Genomic DNA, 19,173 nt, shown 5'->3' with positions numbered 1-19,173 from the left:
GTTGGCATTTGTTATACCCTAGATGATACCTATGAGTGCATAGTAGTAGTGAGGCAGAGGTCTGTATTATGAACAAGTGGCAAGAAGCACTATAACACACAGTAGGCTGCACTCCCATTATGACAGCAAACTTGGATAAATATCGGTAGTTTTTGTTGCAGTCACGAAGACTGTTTTAAACTTTAATCCAAAATGTTCCTTTAGTATAAACTATTAATTAGTTTTCCCATATTTATCTTGTACAACTATGCTCTATGTACATTCCTTTAATTATCTGAGAAAAGTCCTTGAGAATTTACCACCCAGCAATATCTTGGCAAGAGTGCTGTCTCAGAGCAATGTATTAATAAATTGTATTTTCAACAATATGATATACTGCATGTAAAGGAAATATCCTTGTCCAGTATTAAAAGAAAATGTATTTTTCCTTAACGCAGTGCTGTATAGATATGTTCTGTATTAATGACAAATAATGTTCATCACTTCTGATTTCATGACAAATACAGCAACAAAATTAAATGGGAAAAGACAAAGCCTTTTCTTATGTGAATCACAATAGTGGAATATCCAGGCATGCAAGTTTTGTCTCTATCTTAAGGATACTGTATCTCGAGATGATTTCAGGACTTAGCGTCCCTGTGGCCCAATCCTCGACCAGGCCTCCTTTTTGTTACACAGCCCAGGAAGTAGCCTGTAGCGGCTGTCAAACTCCCATGTACCTATTTACTGCTAGATGAACAGGTCCATCAGGGTGAAAGAAATTTTGCCCATTTGTCTCCGCCTCCACCAGGGATCGAACCCGGAACATCAGGACTATGAATCCGAAGAGCTGTCCACTCGGCTATCAGACCCCTAATCCATTAACGAGATCCATTCTCATGACTACTTTATCCTTCCATGCTGTCCTTTCATCCCATTTTGTCACTATAACAACTTTCTCTCTACCTCATATAAATTCAACTGCTAGCTCATTTTTATACTCCTACATCTTCACGTGACATTATGTTCTACAAAATTTCTTCAAAATTTCTTTGTTTAAATCTAGTTCAGTTCACTGTTTAACATCTCTACTACAGAATTTCACACAAAATTAAAAAAATTTGTTTCAATCTGCTTTGAAAGTGGATAACAAATATCAATGTCATTCAATCTCAATTTAAAAATGTAAATACACTGTATCCCATACCTAATGTAATACTTAACACTTTCACGCCTCCAGCATGCGCACCTCAGCCTACCTAAGTGTGCACTCGGCGTTTCTCGTCAACGCGCGACTAGACTGAAATGTGTATACTGTACTCGTTTCAGTTTTCTCACCTTAATTTGCGTGCTGCGTCGTTCCTTTTGGTATCAATGTGTTCGCAATAGAATTCCCTACAGGGGTATATGCATATAAGGTTCAAAAGTCCAGCGTGATTCTCCCCACAGCAAAGCCGATAGTCAGCCAAGTGTTATCCGTGAGCGAGCACCAATTGGCACACCCGCAACCTAATGTGTGTACTCTTTTCAGTTTAATAACATCAATTTTCATGTTACGTTGTTCGTTTTGATATGAAGTTGTTCACAATATAAAGGCGTACATTAGAAAACTAGTCCTATACTAATCAAACAACAACTAGAATTTTAACAAATAATTTTAATTTTTGACGCTCGTCAACACAAAAGTATTCATAATCTTTCCGGTGTTCTGACCTCAATTGTTGTGCTATATCATTCATTATAGTATCAAATTGTCTGCAATCTAAGGGTACTCATTTTAAAACCAGTCACACAATGATCAGATATAAATTAGAATTTTAACACATTTTAATTTGGGACGCGACATGTGTCCCCGGCTAACAACGTGAGAAAAATTACAGATGCATAATTGGTCCCAGTTGCACGGAAGTGTTAATTATGGCATTATTTATAAGTTCTAAAACTGGTGAAGCTGGCTTTGCACAGGTAAAGGTGCCCATGCTGTTTGTAGAACCAATTACTTGACTAAAATAAATGCTGGGTCAGAAAAGTTCCAATAGCTCTTCTAAAGAGTAATGTAAGAATAAATTAATAATGACTTTTAATGCCTCGGGCATTAGCATTGCAGGAGAAAATGCATATATACATACAATTAAGGATGTGGATACACATACACAAAGAAATCTACTAATAATTATGTCTTCAATAAACCTCAAATTAATGCAAAATTATTTCGGTCAGTATTGTATGGTTTGCCTCGACAATAATCACAGCGCGTGAACCCTGAATTTAATGCGCAACATAAAGAAAGTTTAACTGGATATTGTATAATTTTTGTGTTTTCACTTAATAGGCAAGATACTTCTTATTCCTTATCTCTTGGAAGGATTCACGTAATGGCAGTTTCTTGCATTCAAATCATGTATAAGGAACCATTTACAGTTTCATCTAATCCCTACGTAACCAAGTATACGTAATTCATACCTTACACACCTAATAGTTTGCTCATACACAACTACACACACACACAGCAAAGTATACTGTTATTACTGTATTGTCAAATTTGGCCCAGGACTGGAACTAAAGTTTTTCAGTGTACATAATGTGGTATAAATTCACTTCAAATATAATGTAACAAAAAAAAGTTATATACTGTCCTAATATACCTGTACAACTGAAGTTTTGATGCCTTTAGAACTGTATAACTCAACACAAAATGTAAAATGTTTAGTATGACACACACACAGTGTTTTTATTTCTATGTACTGTATGTGAAGCCATTGAGTTACAAGATTATTTGGGCCTTTGCTTAAAGTCTTACATTTTCATGATAGTCTTATACGGTATATTCCAAAATTAAAACCAGTTTCTTAAACCCTTGTTTGGCTTAGAAAATTTGGCACTAAAATTTGTTTATATTTTAAAGTTCACTATAATTTAAATACTGTATAGTCATAATGTTTAACCAACTAATTTGGAGCCTACATGTTAATGTGTGATGGACCAGGATGAGGCATGTTCATATGATAAAGTACACCAAGACGAGACATGGCTGCATGATGGTGCATTTGCTGATGCATTGGATGGTGCATGGGCATTGGTGGTTGCATGTGGGCAACCTGTGGATGATGCATCATACCCTGAGGCACACTTAAAGGATCTACCAGCACAGTTTGTTCAACTGGAGCAGGAGCTTCTGTGATCTCGGTCACAACTAGAGAATTGTCGTCCTCTGTAGCAGTAATCTCTTGGTATGCCCCAAGATTGCGAGCAGCCTCAGCCGCCTCATCTACCACTGGTCGCATGTGTGGGTGTTGTTGGTGTTGTGGAACCACACTATGATGGTGAGGATGTGGCTGCTGCGGCTGCTGTTGCTGCTGCTGCGGTTGCTGCTGCGGTTGTTGCTGCTGTTGCTGATTTTGTTGTGGCTGCTGATGGACAACTCCAGGTTGGGTCATATGTGGCATTTTAGGATCCATACCTACCCGTTTCTCCATATGCTTAGCTAAAGGAAGTCCATCAACACGTTTTTTACGTAAATAATTCTCTGAGTATGTCATTTCCTGAGGAACATTATGTTTACTCACCAAATGGTTACGCAGCTTGCTACGATCATAGTACTCTTTGCCACAATAACTACAAACCTCTGCCTTCCTACGGTCATTATGAGCACGCTTAATATGTGTATTAAGTTCACCTACCCTTTTGTAACACTTACCACAAATCTGACAATAGAAGGATGGTTTTTCGTGCATCTTAACTCTATGATATCGAAGGGCATCTGAGGTGGCAAAGCGTTCACCACAATACTGACAATTATAAAGAAGGATACGGAGATGTACAACATTAATGTGTCGCAATAGGTCTGTCTTTGTCGCGTATCGCTCACCGCACCTATCACATTGTTCTTTAAATTCGGAATGCATTTTTACTTTGTGCATTTTTAGGGACACTTTTAAGACAGTTTTGCCACATATCTCACACTGAACTTTGGGTTTTGTGGAGGAACCACAATGAGCTTCTTGATGTTCTCTTAACTTCTTGTTGGATGGAGCCATGAAGCCACAATCACTGCATAAATACTCAGTAGTTTTACGATATGTGAGACTTTTATTATGATGTTTTCTCATGTGGAATGTAAGACCTGGGAGACTGCCTAGCTTGCATCCACATTCCCCACAAGTGAAATCATTGGCATTTTGGCCAGTATCATTCAGGTGCTTGCTATTAATATGCATTTTAAGTTTATACTTGAAAAGGAAAGTCTCGCCGCACTCTTCACATGCATATGTTCTATCTTTAAAAGCATTCTTTGCCCTTCCTTTCCCTTCAGTGTGACATATTTCTTGATGATACCACAAGTCATCCTTACGAAGAAAGTGCTTGTCACATTCCCTACATGGATGGCTGGTCTCTGAGTTATTTGCTTTACCTTTGTTAAAGTAAGTAATTACTCCATTTTCCAGAATAGTTTCTTCAACTTCAAGAGGAGTATTATCAATTACAGTATGAACTTCTTTTTTATGAGTAATGAGATCAGTATATTTCTTGAATTCAGAGTCACATTCAGCACAATGATATATTTTGGGGCCTTTATAAGGTAAAATCTTCCTTTTATTAGATGAGGGGTACTGACCACCCAACCCGCGACCAATGAGAGTAGATCTTGTTGCTGGCCGACCTTTACCTCGCCCCCTTCCTCGAACTCTTCCTCGGCCCCTACCCCTAGCCTTTCCCCGTGTTCTTCTTCTTTTGCGCTCATCTTCTGAGTCATCATCAAAGTCAACATCACATTCAATACTCTCAAAACCATCATCTAGAGGCTCTGTCTTTATCTTAACTTCTGTATCATCTGCCAAAACTGTAGCTTTACGTTTTCTTCCTCTTTGACTGTAAGTTACTCTTTCCTCCTGTTTAATCTCTTTTTCATCTTCTGAACTAGTATCTTCTGCTGTACTGCGAGAAAAGCGCTGCTGCTGCTGTTCTGCTTTAGCCTGTGCAATACCACTGTAATAAAGTTCTTGTACCATTTCCTTTATTCTGTCATGTCTCTGTATTACAGAATCAGCTTCATTGACAAGGTTGGTACAGCCTGAACAAAGACAAGTATTAGATTCCATATTAATCATTTTTCGACTAACCAAATGGCTGATGACTTCTAAGACAGTCTTTTGAGTGTAAAGAAGACGTTGGTCATGTTCATACATAAAAAAATCATTGAGGATCTTGCCAGTCTTCCCACAGACAAAACAAGTGTATTGTCTTGTGCGCTTCACTATCTTTTTTTGAGGATCTTCCTCCTCTTCAAAGTCATCTGCCAGGCCTGGAATATTTAAAATTTAAACATATTAAGTATTTATCAGTATTTTAAACATATTAAAATTTTCTTAAATCAAAAAACGACAATTAATTTCTCAAGCAACAAAGGCTATGGAAGCACAGAGCAGTAACAAGTAGAAGTGTTGGGGATGAAGAAGCACTCAAGAATCATTCTAATCATGTGAGAAAGTACACAATGAGAGAAGAAACGGGAATGTGATCACAATATACAAGAAACTAGAGAATAGACAAGGACAGCCTCTTTAAACTGAGAGAAAGTTGTACTAGAAGAAGACCTAAGTGGAAGCTGAAAATGCAAATGAGTTATAAATTTAAAAAAATATTTGTACCCTGTATCATCCATCAACAAATAGAATGCACTACAAGAAGTTGTGGAAAACTCCACCATCTACAGTTTTTAACCCCTGCACTGCGCACCTGGTTTCGGCAAAATCTTCTTGGGGGAATTGTCAAGGACATATTCTTGTTGTTTTCATAAATATTCAGGTAAATTTAATGTCAAAATGTTTCCAAACTCAACTATTTTAATTTAAAAACACAAAGAGTAATGAAAACATTAAAAAACATTAAAATATAGCCTAATTAAAAAAAAAAATAGCACAACTCTCAGAGCGCCTAAAGGCGCTTTATGCAGTGCAGGGGTTAAGCTACATACAACAAAGATTTTGAACACTGGCATAGGTAAATTATAACATGGTGCATGAATAAGCTTTTTTACAACCCTAGGTCATCACAACATAGTACAAGTAAACAGAATTCCTTCTCCTAACCCCCAATAAAATGTAGAAGTCTGAAATCAGACTACCTGAGAAGCTGGTGCTTACCTATCAATGTTTGCTTATAGGTAAGCATCAGTTAAAGAACCTTAACCTAATCTTGTAGCATTAATTGAGCAGGGAAGGAACAATGATACAAGTGGACCCCCTAGAGTTACAAACTGGGTCCAAATTTACCTTGTAGGGTGCATAACCTGATTAAAGTTAACCCATAATGAAGAGTAATTCATGTGACTGAACCTGTTGAACCAGCAACAAGACTCTCCCAATCATGCTTAAGGAGAGTGTCATGCACAGAGTAGTACAAACTAAAAATTATAAAGTAAAGTACAGCGACTATCTCGCAGGTTGGACACCCGGGACAGATATCCCCCAGACCATAATGATGAATCAGGTTACTCCCTCTAGCGCTAACGAGTAGAAGTGATAGTCGCATGAAGGGTTGCTTGTTTGGTTTCTTTCTAGGGGAGTTATTTTGATCGTTTGGGATGTAGATTGCACAGGTTAACCAGACAGTGGTCTGTTTTGATTCACTTACCTTTCTGGGTCCTTCCCCGATCGATGGCAATTATGACATATTTTAAATGTAAAGTGCTCATAGGCCATTGCTCCTTGTGCCTCTCTGAGGTGACCAGGTTCTGGCTTGTGGTTCCCAGTAGGCATAAGAACTCCTGTGACTGATGACCCCAAATTAATATAGCACAGATCAGTTCGAATAGCTTCAGGAAGCCAACAGGGCTCTCCACAGAAATCCAGTGTTGAAGTCCTTTATCTGGTGGAACCCTTCAGTTAGTTCCTCGAGCTACTTCGCTGGTTAGTTCTAAGCTTAAAGCACCCCCACCAGGTTCTTTGAGTCATAAGAACTCCCTCAATAGAGGCAAGGAAATTAGGTGATACAAGATGAACCCAGGCCAAGAGGAAAAACCACCAGAAAGGTAGAGTGCCTCAAAACAAAAAACTGCATTGAAAATTTTGGCAACCTTTACATAAACCATTATCATGCTCATTGTACAGACTCAACTTCTAGTTAGTCAGTTACACTTGCCCATCACCAGATGGAAACCTGGCAACTCAGACTCAGCCAGCTGTCCCCTTCAGACATGTGACCCCAAGATTGGAAAGGATGGAAGGATGGGAACAGGAGCCATCAAAGAAACTTCCTTGCATTTAGTGAGGTCAAATTCTGGTCCTTGGTCCCTGGTAGGTGCTCATGACTCACGTGGGCCTGGTGTGGTGCTTTAGGCTTGGAGCTAAATAAGTGGCTAGTTTAGGCAGCCATTGAGGGAAACCTTCCCAGAAAATATGGCAATTGGTTGTTAACCAGAGCCTCTCATTGGCAATTAAACAAGTGATGTCATCAGGAGGTGAGGTTGTAGGCATGATTATATACAAACCTGTCTGTCCCTCTAGGCTGGATTGACACTTTCCCATGACCCTGATCATCATATTTGACTCTGCACAAACTTTAAAAAGATTCTGTGATGCCAGCAAAATGTTATCTTGCCTGACTTATGGAAAAGATCATGTACAAACTGTGATTTATATTCACAAAGTGGCAGAATGACCACCAAAGTACAGAATAATATCATTTAGAATTCTTCTGTTTAGACAGAAGACAAGAAATAATTATGGGACAATTAAAATATGAAGATTATGTAAACTTATGTCAGATTATGTGGTAGATCATCAAACAAGTTGCAGTGAGAATATGACAACGATATTCATGGTACAGGTAGTTTTTTTATTTCTCAAATAACATGCAATTTTATGTATTTTATATTTATCTTCTCACGATACTGTACAAAGTGTAAAAATAAATAGCTCTTGATGCCTACCTTTTTTTGTTAGAACCTGTGAGAGCGGAAGGGCACCAACCACAGCTTGCATGGTAGTATAAAAGGGCCAAGATTGACGAGTGTATTCACTGATTTCTGGATGGCTCAGGTCCTATTTAGGATAACAAATTCAATTAACTACTTACTAAAGTAACTACAAACAATACAATATTTCCCCAAAGTAAAACTATGTCAAATTTTATCCCACTACATGATGAATACTTTCACACTGCTTACAATGTACTTGCTCCAGAGATAATTCCACTTCTTGCGCGCTTGGTTGGGAGTGATCACGCTTGTTAGTCCTAATTCATCCACTATATTTCTGGAGGAAAATATACATAATTTTAGATGAAAACAATTTGGTACTGTAGTGTTAAAACTGTCATAAAGCAAATATGTACAAATCTTTGGTTGTATTGTAATTGAGTATCAAAATGATATACTGAACACTACTGAAGCCTTGAAACAATGTGAATTTATTTGCAGGAATTCACTATATTTTTCAGATACAAAATAATACCATTTACTAACACTAACCTGGTTTACAAAAGATAAAATACAAAAATCTATAATCTTCAAAGCAATTATAAATTTTTTTAAACCAAAATAGCTTTGAGTGAATATGAAAAGCAATTTTGCTAAGCTGTGCCATTTAGTTGCCCTTATTGCAAGATGCACCATATGCAGACGAGGAGTCACAATAACGTGGCTGAAATATGTTGACCAAACCACACACTAGAAAGTGAAGGGACGATGACGTTTCGGTCCGTCCTGGACCATTCTCAAGTCGATTGTGAGAATGGTCCAGGACGAACCAAAACGTCGTCGTTCCTTCACTTTCTAATGTGTGGTTTGGTCAACATGCACCATATACTGTAATAGGCATCATGACAGCCAGGCAGGAAACCATATAGGCACAATATGGTTTTAAATATTGTGCTGCAGAGAAACATTTAACTGATTCCTAAAGAGTTATTAAAGATGCTAAAGGGTTATTGGAGATATGCCCAAGTCAATCAGACATGACTGACATAGATGCATTCTCTAAAATATTTTAGGTCTAAGAATTATTCGTTGTGATCACCAAACTAGGTCACCTGAAAACACTCTTACTGCTTGGAAACGTATTCCAGCTGCCAAGAGTTGGCACATGCTGCAAACAGGAAAGCAGAAAAGAAAGTGAGGAACTGGAGGCACCCAAATAACACAGTTCAAAAATCTTCTCCTCCACCCACTTAATGGGACAGAGAGCACCTTAGGATCTGAGATTGACTCATTACCGAGAAAAGCCACCCTTAAACAAAAGTCACTAAGCACTCAAAACTCAAGAGAATGTTTGAAAATTTGGTAACTACTGAACAACTTTAAAATTACTGTGTCATCTATCCAATGAACACCATTCAACTGCCAAAAAGATGTGGGCTGAGCCTCTTGAGCTAAAATATCTAAAGAAAACGTGGGTAAAGAGGAACAGGCAGTAACAAAAAGCTATTAAGGTGCCACCCACAAAGGGGCATTTGATTAGAGTAAACTTGTCTTTATAGATAGACAACCTCAATAACACTTAGATTTCTCACAGATGACTAATGCACAACATGGAGAGACAAGCAGGAACAACAAGATACTGAACAAGGTAAGGAAGTATCTGAAAAACAAGAGTCATAGAGAGAATATGTTAAGCTAAAGAGGAGTGGAAAATGGAGTTGTTTAGAATTCTCCCAAGATCATTGGTCTTTCGAGTAAGGACGTACCGAGGATGTAATTTGACTGAGGACGAACATGTCAATGTTAGTAGAAGATTTACAGATAATGAAACGAGTAATAACTGAGGAGGACTGTAGAATGCTGCAGGAAGACCTTGACAAATTTCAGAAGTGGGCAGTTAATAACTCCGCAAAGATTGCATATCAATTCCCTATGGTGCCAGTGCCTGTAATGTTTCTTACCCGATTGACATGATCCTTCACAAGAAGACATGATGCATCTTTTCTTAGGGGTATCATATGTAATAACTCACAAAATCACTCAGAAAATTTACTTACGCAAATACAGATGAAACTTTTTTAGTATTATCAGGAGGCCTTGCACCACGAAGCTGAATAAATCTTGTAGTTACATCTCTTGTCCCTAATTATGAAGATCAAAATGTTAAATGTATAGTAAACAAAGTACAACTAAACACAACCAAATTGTTTCATAGTGATAGGCAAGTTAGATGAGGGTGGGTGCGATAGCAATTTATGTAAGAACATTTAAAATGTAATGTAAACAGGGAATTAAAACAGGACTCTTACATAAACACTCTGGATTGAACTAAATTAAAATAACAATTTACTAGTAATATGAGTAATGTATAGCCTATCAAACCTTGACAGAATGTAAGGAAGATATAGATGGCAAGAAATATCTATGGCATCAAGCTCTTGAAAATGCACTGCATCACAAGGAGCCTGTACAAGTCCAAAAATACCCAGTAATAATTTCATCTGAATGACAAACCTGGAAGAGCTCAGCTAGTATCCTGCAGATAAGTGCTAAAATGGTAGTGCCATTTGACATTTGTCAAGTGCCCTGGTTCCCTAAACTCGCCTTAGAGGCCAGAAGTTATCTTCCTGCTTTCCCAGGTTTTTTTATGAGGCCTGAGTCTCAGTCTGAGCTAGCTCCTCTCTTCACCCTTTTTGAGTAGAAGAGGCCATTTCTGTTCCCTCATCAGGAGTTGGGAGACTCTTCTACAGCAGCTCCCTTCTTCTAATGGTCAGAAGTTGGATTATGTTCCTTGCCATGATTCGATGGCTGAACCCTTTTCTGCCACGATTCAATGGCTGAACCCTCTTCTGCCATGGTATAGGAGGAAGAAGCCTTGCCTGAGACATGATAGAAGTGTTCAAACCAGTTTCTTTATGAACCTTCATGGCAGTTGATTTCCAGATTCCTCATTCCCACACTCCCTTTTCAATTTCATGTAACGCTTGCCTTTTCATGCCTTACATTGAGCTCATCGCCTCTATAGTTGATGCCAATGAGCCAACACTACACATATGCTCTGTCCTGCCTACCTGCTGGTCAAAATTGGTGGAATTTGTTGTTTCTGTTGTGGAACATGAACAATGCATCTGAAATTTATCCTGCTTACTTAAATTTGAATTCTCGTCCAATTTCTCCTTGCTGAAGGCCAATAACTTATTTTGTTTGATCTGTATTAGGCCCCCCTGAAAAGCAGAGGTGCAATAGGAATGAATGCTGAAAGAGAACTATCAGTATCAAAGCATCAAGACTTTTCAACACTCCCTCTACACATATAGGTCTAACTGGCTGACCTCTCATGGTATTCAAAAGAGAAGTCAATAAACACCTCCAGAAGATAATTGATCAACCAGGCAGTGATCCATATGTCAGGCTGCGAGTAGCCCGTGTCCCGACATTCTGGTTAACCAGACTACCAACCTGGAGGCCTGGGACCAGATTCACGAAGCAGTTACACAAGTACTTACGAACGTGTACATCTTTCCTCAATCTTTGACGGCTTTGGATAAATTTATTAAACAGTTTACAAGCTTGTTAACTTCCAAGTCAACTGTTGTTATCGATGTAAACAGCCTCCTGGTGCTTCGGAGCTCATTAACTGTTTAATTATTGCAAACAAAGCTGCCAAAAATTGTGAAAAGATGTACAGGTTTGTAAGTGCTTGCGTAACTGCTTCGTGAACCTGGCCCCTGGTCAGACTGGCCACGAGGACATTGATCCTTGGAAACATCGCTAGGTACACAAAAGGTAAGATAGGCTCTTGAGTGGAAAAAGGGCATCCCTCTCCAAGTTGTTGGCCAGGGAGGACCTCGACTTCCTGAAACTGGTCCTTTTTTGCCCCTATTTTCTCTCACAATGTGGTTTCCTTTGAGCTCCATGTTGATATTCCCCAGGTATCACAGTATGTAACTTTTCACAATGGATCCCAAGGAGTTTGCTTACCTGGCAGATATGCTGAAGTTCTGTGTCTGCCAGGAACTCTTCCCTGACTTCTTTGCTCTTAGTGTTCTTTACTAAAAGGGTAGAGTGAGTTTCCTGCTTTAAATATTGTGCTGACAGTGGGTGCAATTTTACCAAAGTTATTTGCTCCAAACCTTCAAGATTTTTTTCCAGACAGTTCATATTTTTAAGTGTCTAGTGTATTGGTGGCCTGCCTCTATCCTATAGGATTGGAATGGGGAGTAGATGAGGCCCCCTTTCCTTTGGATATGTAACATAACCTCTGATATGTGACCCCCCTAGCAAACATGGACTCCATGAAAGGTCTCTGTGGTGCCAGTGCCGAGAAAGTCACCTGCCTGATGTCATCCCATGAACCACGTCTTGAGGAAATGGTAGATCTTGCCTTATTGGGTAAACCAAGTGTAATAGTTTAGAATACCAACTATCAGTTATTACAAATGTATTAGATATAGAAAAGTTGATTTCTAAATATAAAATTAAACTGTAGAATCACATTTCTTATGCAACTGTGTTTGTTTTAAAGTTTTAAACTGAAGTGCTGGGGAACATAAATGTACTTTCGTTTACCAAGTTAATTCACACACGTTAGGCTTTTGTCTAGGTCTAGGTTAAAAGGGTTAATGAGCTGTATCATATCAAACACTGTAGAGGCTTGCAGACCTTCCTCACATAATGACATTTACAACTCTCCCTGTAAATCTACTACATTCTACAGTATAGTTGAATGTGATGAAATGCCTCTTCCTGATGGGTCCTCAGTGGCTCCCTGCATCTAGCCACCTAGGAAGCCATTCATTTATGTCACACCAGGACCTTGCGAGTCATTAAAAGCCTACCAGAGACCAAAGGCCAAAATCTGGCTTCCTCATTGAGGCACAATGAGCAGGGATTCTAAATCACCTTACCCAAGAAATAAGACACCAGTATGATAGAGTGAAACAAAACAGAAAACAGCAAGGGAAATCTTAAAAACTGTGAAAGCAAAGCTCACAGTAATGAGGTTGTTCACCTACTGGTAACACCTCCCCACTGTCAAGTGGTAGCACTAGGAGCTTCTGGACTACCCAGTGTAATGTTTTAGTTACAAGGCAACCACTGGCAACAACAGATGGACCAGATTTCATTATGTTCCATGCTGGTTTTTTGGAAGGGCTCCATTAGTGGCTCACTTTTGTTAAACTCATGACAGTGAAAAAAACTAAAAGGGAGCTCACAAGGACCCGTGGAGAACAGAAGTTAGTCTCCAGAAAAACAAAATATGGATTCAGTGCTGGGTAACCCCCGCACAGGTCTGGCGCATCCCTAGCAGAAACATGATAATGTGCCAACATCACCCTGTCAGAATGGCAAAACCCCATTAAAGACACACAGGGGGGCTTTACTGGCCCTGATTGTCAAAATCAAGCAGGGGACACCAGGTACAAAAGACCACTAGCCAGCAGACATTGAACTCATGAAGGGTGACTTAGGGAGTAAGTGGATTGCCATAAATCAAGCATGCAAACCCAGTGCACCCCTAAATAAGGAAGACTTCAAATGCCTCAACCCTGAGTCTTGCAGAGGAGTCATAGAGCCATGTAGCACACCAGGCGAGGCACCCTCCACAGGAGACCAGTCTCTCACAGACAGACACCCAAATCCAACCCACCCAGGAAGGTAACCCTGTCTGGGAAGAGGCAACACCAGCATGTACCTAAAGAAAAGAACCCTAAGCCTGTACAGCTTGAGGTGAACAGTAAATCAAGGTTCACACAACAAAGGCACATAAGCACAAGAACATGAAATTAACACTAGAATTGGAACAAACTTAATTAAATGGCCTTTGCAACACAGAGTCTAAAGGATGCCCAACATCCACCTAGATAAATCATTTCTTGAAGAACAAAGGTGACATGATGAGCACTTGTGAACTGGTCCACACTAGGCTCATGAGCGAGGTATTACAACAGGCAGTCTGTGAGCTCCAGGTGGTGCCACTTTGAAGTGGGGAGAGGTTACTAGTAGGTGAATGACCTATCTAGTGTATGCTTTGCTTTCAGAGTTGTTTAAATTTTCTTTGCTGTTGTTTGTTTTGTTTCACTCTACATTTTCCGTGACTTATTTCTCATCTAGGGTAATCTGGTCTCCAGTAGCCCTTTAGCGACTTGCAAGGGCCTGGTGTGACTTATGAAGAGTTGCCTAGGTGGCGAGCAACAGGGAGTCACTGACCGAGCCCCCCCCCCCCCCCAGAAAATAATATAGCACTAACAAAAATAGAATGACATCTATATTGATTGCATGCATTGCACTCACGTGGAAGTGCTTCTTACAACTGTTGTTTTATTATCAATAGCTCTCTATATAGTAAAAATTCTTTACTCACAAATATTTTCAAAGTTATTTCTAACAGGTCGGTTCCCATGCACAGCACTTTCAGGAATCTGCTGAATAGCGCGCTGCATGTCATCATAAAATGGCCAAGAGTGAGGTGCAGGACTAGTTCCATCTGGTCCAGTTGTACAAGAGAGTTCCTTCACAAGAAAAAGTTTGACAATATTTTATACCACATTACTTTCAGTAACAACATTACCTGACAAATGCTATAAATCTTGGAAGTTTTATCATATTATGTGATAAAATTAAAGTAACCCATTAAAATAATACTTAACATCAGCATACATTGTGTTTTGAATGCAATGATAGAATTGAATCAAGCTGTAAATTAATCTCAGTACAAAATTAGTATAGATGAACTCAATTTGTTGTACACTCATAACAAACATGTACAGATTGTTTCCCTACCTTATATTTAGCAACAAGGTAATTCCACTTTTTCCGTAGTTGGTTAGGGTTGAGAATATGCTCCAGCCCCAGCTCCTCCATAATTTCCCTACAGGAGGAAACGTTATAAAAGAAGGACAGCATGTGCAAAAATATATGTATGGTACAGAACATATACATGTCTTTCTTGATATAGCTTCTTAGCACAATAATCCTTAATTCTAAATTAATAGACTAGGACAGAAAAATAAAAGTTTTTCATTAAATTAATAAAAATAGGCTGTCAAGTACTGTATGTATAGTGAAATGCTCCTATCTGAGCTGGTCCATCGGTTGCTTCCCAAGCCTGAATCTTATGCTCCACCCATGTCACTACACACATGCTAAGTTCTAGTCAACCTATTCCCCGTCATTGCAAGAATCTTTGCAAACAATTGTGTTATGTAGTTGGGGTGAAGAGACAGCAAATAGGCCATTTCAATCTATTGCTGCATGACTACTCATTGTCACACAAAAGAACAGCTCAATACACTCAAAACATTATATAAGGAGTCACTGAATTGTGAAGAAAACCCATTATCACTGCTAAGAGAAGTGCATTTCACTACACTCAACACCTTATTTCTAGGCTAGGGCCTTTCAGTTGTTCCCCAATTCACATACCCATGGACAATCACCACTGGAGAAGGATGGAGAAGAGAAGGATGACCTTAAGAAATGAACAGAAAAGAAAAGATGCTGACCCTAGGCAAAGAACAGAGCCAAATGGAACTGTAGAGAAAAGGAAAGCTGGCCATGGAGAAATACACTAGCAGGCACCTGACAGAACCCCTGGGCCGACAAGCAGACCAAAGCAACACTTTGGTCTGGCAAGGAACCCACAAAGGCCAGAGCCATGCACATATACAAGGGCACCCAAAAAAGAAGGGGACTCCAAAGCAGAGCATCCAGAGACTTTCCCCAGAAATCTGCCATTACACCACTGCTAGTCAGACGTGCCACTCCAGGTCCAAACTACAGAGAGGAGTCCATTACAAAGAGGTGTGCACTTGATGTGCTCTAACCAAAACCATCACATCACAGACTGGGATCATTAAGGACTGTCATGGACTACCCTTTTTTTATAATCTATGCTACCATTCAATGACAGTTGGCATAGCACCTAATTAGTAATCAGTAGTTAGCAGTGATAATGCATTTTCTACTTAATTTCACTAATTGTCTGCAAATGGTCTGATGTGCATTGATATATTATTTTCTTAGATATTGAGCAATTACTTGGTGTTGGATTGAGATAGTACTCAACATGGTCTTCACGGTTGGAGATAGGTCAACTATAGCCTAGTGTGTGTATTGGATTGTGGGTAGAGTAAAAGGCTCTAGCTTTGGGAAGCAACTGAGGAACCCCTAGCTCAAAAACTTGCATAATCTCTTATGTTATATGCTTTATGCATTGGCATAGTTCTATATTAAAAGAACAAAGTACATTAATACAAGACCCAGTAAAAATTGATGCTTTTAATAATAAATCAGCTTTAGGAATAAAATGAATCTAGAATATTAGCTACAGTAATAACAAACAGGACTTACGTGTAGGTTGTCTGAATTCCCGTTTCCAAAAAATCTGAATGTCGAGAAACTCGTAGTTCAATGAATCTTCTGGTTAGTTCATTAGGCCCTGATAAAAATCAAGCATTGAATGTATTTAAGTACAGTACTCATTTTTTTGGGCCACTCAGTAGCTCCCCAAGCTATAGCACTGGGGCTGCTAAGCCTTTGGGAATCCCACCGGGCTTCCAAGACTAACTTGAGCCTACCGAGAGCCAGGACCTGAATCTGGTTCTCTCTATGAGGCGAGGGGAAGATTGGTAATCAGAGATCTATCCAAAACTGAGGAAAACCCTCCAGAAAGATTAGGCAAAACAAAACAAACTACTGCTTCATGAAATAAATATAATTGACACAAACAAGGCAAACTAACCTTATTGTGCCCATCTGCTACTAGATTGTGGCAGCCAGTCACATTAAGATTAAGGTCTTTCACAAGAACCAACTATCATTTGCCTTGTTTTTCAATTTTTTTTTTCTTTGCTGGCTCCCGGTAGATTGTGAGTCTTGGTTAATTCGTCCCACCAGCATGTAAGCTACGTGGAGCTACTGAGAAGGCTTCTCAAAATAATTTGGAAATAATATACATGTAATCACCCTGTCTTCTGTGGGAAGTTTTCAGAGACACCAAGCCATTAAATAGTTATTTGTTCAAAACATCAATCATATTCAATGTATTTCTCATATACTTTTCCTTCTTGTTATAACAAGAGAAAATTTTATTAATGAATATTACATTAAAAACTAAACAATAAAATTTCCCAGAATGAAATAAGAGGAAATTTTATACTCATTACGCAACTGCCATAATAATTACAGTACTAACATAAAAATTCTGGAGATGCTCGGGATTTAAGCTTATTGACATTAGCACCTCGGAAATGCTTCATAACTTGCCCCATTTCCTTCATGAAAGCCCAGGTGCGCTCTCCTCCTGCCATCTCTTCATCCTAGAAATATAAGTTTACATTGAAGAAAGATTGTACAACTGAATTAATGACAAATGCCTTAAAATTTAACTTTATATGACATTACAAGACACTATTAATAACAAGTATCTCTATGGCAGATAATATTACTACTATCATCATGCAACTCTGATATAATGTTACTAATACCATATAATTATTACTGTATTAATGATAGCAACAAACAGAGCTAGATATGATTCAATTACAATAGGATGACTGAGGGAGTTATCCCTTGTCTCTTAGCCAAGTACTGTACATTATATCTCAAAATGGTAAATATTTTATGAAATATTTAAAAACCACCATTGAATGTAATGAAACTCATTTTTCTGGTGGGTCTATGGTGACTCCCTTGTGTGTCATTAAAAAGCCTACCAGTGATCAGAGGCAAAAACTTGGCCCCATCACAGAAGAGCAGAAGGAATGGCCATCGGCATAAAAGTAAACTAACAAGCATCTGACAAACTTGGGGGCTTTTTATGCCCTGATGGTGAAAATCAAGCAGGAACACCAGGCGCCAATGGCTGCTCACCATCAGACAACGAATGCAGTACAAGGAACAAAGACGGCTTCGAAGGGCACAAGGCCCATGCCTTAAAACAATTAATTATCCAAGTGTACTTTCAGGATGAGAGCTATGCTTGTAGTGTCCCACCTTCCCAAAACTCTTTGTCATATGACACTTTGAAACTACTAATGGTTTTGGTATCCACTGTCTCCTCACTTGACTTCTTCCAACTGCCTACCATTCTGTTTGCAAAAGAGAACTTTCTCATATTTTTTCACCTCCTTTCTTTCCTTAGCTTGTACTGGTATTTATGACCTCTTGTTCTTGAAATTGTAGATTTCAAGAATTCCTCTTTCAACATCAAATAGTGTTCCATTTCCATAACAATTTTTTTCTTTTCAAAAGGACAAATGTACTTTTAAAATAAAGCCTTTAGATTCAAACCTGATATCTCTTGACCAAGTAGTTCCATTTTTTGCGAGCCATCATCACACTGACCCTGTCGGCAATTCCAAGCTTCTCCAGGATATCCCTGGAAGAAAAAAATATATATACTTGTACGAAAACAAAGCAAGTCACAAGAGTGTTACATATTGTTATTGTAATTTTACTCTAATTTTCAAGTTAAGCAAAGTTGCCATAACAAGAACAATAACATCCCCCCACCCTTCTTGTTTTTATGTAAACAGTGTCAATATGATTTTCTGAATTTAAGCCCTCAAATGATCCCATAGCAGGCTCTGGCATGCTCTACCCAGGACTAGTATCACCTGCCAGGCTCCCAGTCTATTCCCATGGTGACACATTAAAATGGAAGCCTAGTCACAAGAGGCATAAACTTGGTGTGCACCAACCAAATTACATACTACTTCAGTGAGTTATGATTAGCACAGCTCGTTGTAAAGAAAAAATATGCCGAACCCTCAAGCAAGAACTAGGAAAGAGCCGTCACATAAACACAAAACAGAGAAATGTAAAATACCCTAAATGTGTGTTATCCTTAAATGTTTATTAATATTTTAATAGGAAGTCTAAAACCAGGGCACAGGCTTGGAACATAATCCCTAGGTACAACCAAGGCAATGGTACAACTCAAAGGGAACCAAACTATGTTGGAGGTAGTGCAAAATAATTGTACAAAAGTCATCTGTGGAGCCATTGGCACCAAGTAAGGAAATCTTGAGACACAGTTGCAGCAGAAAGCTATAATCAGGGCACACAAAAAGACTAGCACACTTTGCTATGAAGCAAACACTAAGGGTATAGAATACCTCCAGTGGAAATATAAGTCTAGGAAAACCCAGATGAAGAAACCTAATCTAGACTGTCCACTGTAGAGAACAAACAAGGTGATGGGTAATTACCAGGACTAAAAGTGAGGTTTCCAGGCTTGATAATTTTAATTTAGCTTGTAGTGGGAAGTCAAG

General features: G+C 38.9%; 1 protein-coding gene across 2 annotated transcripts in view; it reads right to left on the bottom strand.

The window, feature by feature from the left end:
* Positions 1–1,984: 1,984 nt before the first annotated feature.
* The window catches only part of LOC123756503 (uncharacterized), a 34,188-nt gene continuing 16,999 nt past the window's right edge, over positions 1,985–19,173 (bottom strand). For both annotated transcript variants that reach the window (XM_045739743.2, XM_045739744.2), the window contains exons 9-17: positions 18,191–18,278; positions 17,094–17,217; positions 16,250–16,337; positions 14,681–14,768; positions 14,262–14,409; positions 9,955–10,039; positions 8,147–8,234; positions 7,910–8,021; positions 1,985–5,281 (exon numbers count right to left, since the gene is read on the bottom strand). In XM_045739743.2, the coding sequence (XP_045595699.2) occupies positions 2,940–5,281; positions 7,910–8,021; positions 8,147–8,234; positions 9,955–10,039; positions 14,262–14,409; positions 14,681–14,768; positions 16,250–16,337; positions 17,094–17,217; positions 18,191–18,278 (3,163 nt within the window). In that variant the 3' untranslated portion in view covers positions 1,985–2,939. The remainder of the gene's footprint in view (positions 5,282–7,909; positions 8,022–8,146; positions 8,235–9,954; positions 10,040–14,261; positions 14,410–14,680; positions 14,769–16,249; positions 16,338–17,093; positions 17,218–18,190; positions 18,279–19,173) is intronic.

Source organism: Procambarus clarkii, chromosome 25 (genome assembly GCF_040958095.1).
Source record: "Procambarus clarkii isolate CNS0578487 chromosome 25, FALCON_Pclarkii_2.0, whole genome shotgun sequence".
Lineage (NCBI taxonomy): Eukaryota > Metazoa > Arthropoda > Malacostraca > Decapoda > Cambaridae > Procambarus > Procambarus clarkii.
This window is presented reverse-complemented; position numbering and strand designations above follow the sequence as displayed.